This window comes from Mytilus californianus, unplaced genomic scaffold (genome assembly GCF_021869535.1).
Source record: "Mytilus californianus isolate M0D057914Y unplaced genomic scaffold, xbMytCali1.0.p SCAF_10, whole genome shotgun sequence".
NCBI lineage: Eukaryota > Metazoa > Mollusca > Bivalvia > Mytilida > Mytilidae > Mytilus > Mytilus californianus.
In genome coordinates this window covers 44572433-44577704 of record NW_026262582.1, presented here as the reverse complement: position 1 = coordinate 44577704, position 5272 = coordinate 44572433, and the positions used below count along the sequence as shown (strand labels likewise).

At 33.7% G+C, this 5272-nt stretch overlaps 1 protein-coding gene across 1 annotated transcript; it reads left to right on the top strand.

The window, feature by feature from the left end:
* The first annotated feature begins 1969 nt into the window (after nt 1-1969).
* LOC127718211 (uncharacterized) lies at nt 1970-4881 on the top strand. The gene is made up of 2 exons (XM_052224185.1): nt 1970-2090; nt 3634-4881. The coding sequence occupies exons 1-2, from the start codon at nt 2088-2090 to the stop codon at nt 4690-4692; spliced, it is 1062 nt and encodes a 353-aa protein (XP_052080145.1). The 5' UTR covers nt 1970-2087; the 3' UTR covers nt 4693-4881.
* Nucleotides 4882-5272: the final 391 nt, after the last annotated feature.

Genomic DNA, 5272 nt, shown 5'->3' with positions numbered 1-5272 from the left:
AACCAAGCAGTTTAGAACACAATGCATAAGCATCATGGCAAAGTTAATATACGCCCATGTTCATCTAGCATGAAGGTAGCATTTTGCCCGAATCAGTGTTATCTTTTTCCTCAATTGTAAGACATGCGATGTGTCCTCAGTGGGGACGTCTCGTGACTTTCGTACATTTTTGTACTATGTCGCCATGATCGGTTTCTGTTTTATGATAATTAATGTCTGGTAAAAGTTAGCTGTTAGTAAAGCATTTGGGGTGGGGGGGTGGGGGGGGGATCTGATGCGCGTAACTTGAGTAACCAGAATCTGAAAATAGAAGACGCTGAAGCTGATGAATGGAATGTTTGCTTTCATTTAATTTTGTTCTAACACGAGAGAAAAAAATAATCATACAAAATGATGGATAGTTTCTCTCATCTCATCAGTAAAAACGATATATGAGACGAAGATGGATCCTCGTGATGAAAATGTCAGTTTTGGCAAATTGTCAACGATATGCATGACTGAAATCTTGGGATGATGGTAACTTTTTTGTAAGGATGCCCGCCCGTAGCTGTGTTAAGATGCGCATAACTTTACCAAATGGAACTATTTCATGAATATTCAGAATGATAATAAGTAATCAATATAGCGAATGGCCGAGTCTGAAACTCCATTGAACTGCAGAAGGGCTCTTTGTGAAAGAAAAAATATTAGAAACGTCAAACGGACCATTCTAAATAGTTTGTGTAAATGTTCTTTAAGATGAACATTATTTAAATATTTACTAAAGGGGTTGTCTCATTGGTAATCAGACCGTATCTTACTTTTCATCTCATACAGATAGACCATGCATGATTGAATTTGGTAACAGAAATGCAATTTTTTGTCTTCATCTTGAAACTTGGTGGATTATTTCAGCTATAGATTATACTGTATAGAACTAACACTCCGGTTATAAAAGTTTCATTTTAAAATTCCTATTTTAATGGCTACTGCTGGCAGGTTGTTATTCTTCAATTCCAAGTTGACAGTTCTCAGTTCAAATTTAATGTTAATTAGTTTTTCCTCCTGAATATGCATGAAATATGTGCCACTGGACAACAAGCAATAACAATCATTCAAACATCATTAAATAAATCTGAAAGGAGAAATTCCGGTAAGGGCTAGTTTTGGCCTCAAATTCGAAGTACATCTGATGAAAGATTTTGACATTTTTTAAACACTGAAGTGTCTACTTCAGTCGATTCAATTAGTTTATGTAAAAGATTTGGAGTGATTTGGTCATTAAAGACGCTCAAATTCAAGCTTAAATATGAAAAATCTATCAAATATGCCATAAAACTTCACTTTTCAAATGTTACCCATTCCGTGGCATATGAATTCACACAGCACATTCTCTTATTTTCTTTGTATTGTTTTATGTATTATTTGTGGTTTTTTTTCTTTAGATGTTGTCTTTGTTTTTTTTTTTTCAGTATGATGCTATCATATCGTTTTATTTTCTTAATTTCCTTTAAGGTTAAATCATGTGGAAAAAATGCCAATCAAATAGTTTTCTATGACTGTGGTCTTGATGTAGGGATCTTCATTGCTGTATTCTTTAATTTTAGTCCATTTTTCTCTGATCTTTAATTTTTAGCTTATCATTCTGTATTCTTTATCTCTTAGAACCCCATAGTTCTGTATTTATTTTTTTGTCATTTTTCTCTGTTCTGTATATTTTAGCACCCGATTGCTTTTCTTTCCTGAATAAATCACTATCCTATCCAAACCCTCATGGGTGTTAAGTCGGTGACATTCTTTGTGATGTTTAAATCTACTTAATTTCTGCAGTATATGTATTTGTTTATACAATCCACATGGCAATTTATAAATAAAACCTTATTTTGAATTTAATCGATACACATTTTTATTGTTTGTCCTTTAAATATACAATATCTGCTATAATTGTCAGAACACGTCATTACCATTTACGTAATGCTTGCTATATATGGTACAATATATTTATCAACCAATCATTTGGCTCATTTTTCTTGAATCTTTATGGTATTTATACATTTTGAGTAGCTTCTTGCAATTATTGGCGAAGAAATAACAGACTTACGCTAATTATGGTAAGTTTGATCGATCATCCAAACATATATATATTTGATATATTAAAAATATTCTTTCTTGTTAGCTAAATGTCTGAATAAGTATTAACATAATACCAAAATCGAAAGTTGCAATCATATCTACCGTTTAAGCAAAAACAATTTTTTATTGAAGTACTTCAAGTATACGCGAAACTAGACATGTGAACATAACTACAGTGATGAAACTATTAAGAATACAATTTTAACTGGCATTCTTTGATTGGGTAGGGCGTGTCCTTTAGTCAATAAATATGAACACATTAAGACGATATGAGGGTATGGCGTTTACTGAATAGAGAACAATCAGCAAAATGCGCAGAAAAAGGGGAGGGGGTAAATAAAGAATATAAAAAAATTGGCAAAAATTGTGGCTTTGTTAAACATGCCCGTGAGCACACAACCCTCCCTAAACCCGGGACAGTGGTGTAATAGTATGGTTAACAAATAGTGCATTTTATTTTGGGTGAAGTTTATGGACAGTAATCTTCCAAAAGTTAATAGACCGTAGGGAAACTAAGTTCAAAATAGTTTTTTGGGGATGACTGAACAGTCCATAAACTGATATCTGACCCGATTTAATGTGACTTATTTGTTAAGTATAAACATTAATTTTTAGATGTTAAAATAATTTGTGTGTTGCATTTATTCCAAACTGCACAAAACCACTATAGAACTTTTGAAAATTTAACATCTTTTCTCAGTGATTTGGAACATATGAAGTAATATAGAAATAAGAAGATGTGGTATGATTGTCAACGAGACAACTATCCACCAGAGACCAAATGACTTAGAAGGTTAGCAATTGAATGTTACCTTACGACCTTCAACAATGAGCAAAACCTATATCACATAGCAAGCTATACAAGTTCCCGAAATGACAAATGTAAAACAATTCAAACGAGAAAACTAATATCGGCCTAATGTTTGTAACTGTCATGGTTTGTAGGATAATACGCTTTCTTTCTACAAGGAAGTCTATATTAAAGAAAAGAAATAGTTATCTACCTCCTGTTATACATATCTCTTTGACTCCCCAAGAGGGTCTTATTATGTGAAAAATAAATAACTATCATAAATAACTTACATATTGATTCACAACTAATAAAACGACATTAACGACAACAACACCCGTAAATTACCTCAAAGTACTTTCAATTCAAGAACTTGGAACGAAGCCAATAAATACACCCCCATATAAAATTTATCTATTTTTCTTAATTTTTTCAAACTTAAAGTAACTGAGGACAATGTAGAAGGAATGTGCATTGAAATAGGCCTTCCATAAACAGAAGATGTTTTATTTTTAGTCTTGTCATATTTATTTGGGCTGTCAGTCGAGGAAGGTCATGTTCGAGTCTGCTGATAACAGTTTTTAAGACAGACATAAAATTCGGTTACTCATTAAATATATTTAAAATAAAATAAAATGAAGGAAAATAAAAGAACACACACAATATATTGCTGTCTTCAACATGCATTTGTAATTACAATATTTTTTAAAATTTTCATTAATATTTGATAGGAAAAACCAACAGGTGCGCAAAAAATAGAAAATATGTATGAATACCATACCTGCGTTCGAAATCTAACACATGTTGCAGTTGTGCGGACAAGATGTAAAGTAAAATATTTCCATCATTATCTCGTTTTGGATGTGGGTTTTTATTCTGTTGACATCATACATTATACTCCTGGAAATTATGCAAAGAAAGCTCGATCAGTGGCACGAGTTACTCGGCAGACGATAAGATTTGACGAAACTGATTCAAAATTACTAGATTTTTCAGCTGGTGTATTTTTCATAACGAGGCAAGAGTACCCGTCGACTGGTGATGAAATGGAGATGGCGTATCTGAGAGCAAGTTATCGAAGTGGAGAAGCTGAATACAGCTTAACAAGCAATAACTGTGAATCATTCGTCACGTGGGTCTTAACAGGTGAGGCTAAATGTGAACAATTTGAACAAAGTGGTGCAGGGAAAAGAATTTTAATGGATGTTATTGACAGTGGAATAGATCATCGCAATAAAGTTGTTAAAAACGGACAGTCTGATCTACCAACGCGTTTGTCTGCGATATCGCTTGCAAATGCATTTACCAACTCAGGAGACGCACTTCTTGACATTGCTGTGACCCGAAGTCTTATTAAAGACCTAGCTTTACCGAAATCTACCGCTGCGGCGTTAGCTGCCAAAGCAGGTGCAACAACTGCTGCTAAGGTCGGGCCTTCAGCTGTAGCCGCTGGTGTATCGGCAGGCATTACCGCTGCTGTTGCAGTTCCGGTAGAAGCTGTCTTCTGCGGAATTGATATACACAAACTGAATAAACAAAAGAAAAACGGTCTTATTAGTGAAAAGGGTTTTAAAAGACAAGTTACAAAGAAAGTCAGTGGTTCCGCTTCTTCAGTTGCCGTAGCAACGGGTACTGGATTTCTTGGAGCATTCATTGGTCAGATTGTTTGTCCGATTCCTGTAGTTGGAGGTGTTATTGGGGGAACTGTTGGAGGCGTAGTAGGGAGTTTAGCGGGACGGGCAACAGGGTCTGTTGTATCTGGTAAAATCTTTGACGCAGTTACAGATTGATAGTAGTTTATTGAACTAATATTTCAATCCAAAATCAAACCTAGACGTCGGTTATCGTTCTTTTGTGTCGAAAGAAAGACTCTTTCTACGGAAATACTGATCGAAACCCGTGATCGTTTCAGTCGCCACAATACAATGACAATGGTATCGAATGAAAGAGGACGGAAATTACAAATTAAAGTTTTTTTTTATAATTGATAATTTGAATATTTATTGTACAGATCACAAAATATTTAGAAATATTATGTTAATTTCCTTTATAGAAAAGCCTAAAATGCATTGTTTTGCATAATGAAAATGCGGTGTTCATAATCTGATTCGACAGATGTCTTCCCATATGAAACTTTATTTTTGTTTTAGTCCAATTATGCTTTCTTGTAGTGGAATATGACCACTAATAAAATCACAGTCTCTATTAATGGTATCAGTAACATTTCAAATCAAATTTGAAAAACATCTTTTAGGAGTTTGTTCAAAAGTGGTTAATATATACATATAGTGGTATTTTTATAAATTTGGATTGTACCCTATTGTTTGTTAACAGGCTTTAAAACATAGAGTTTGGATTCATTACTTTAAA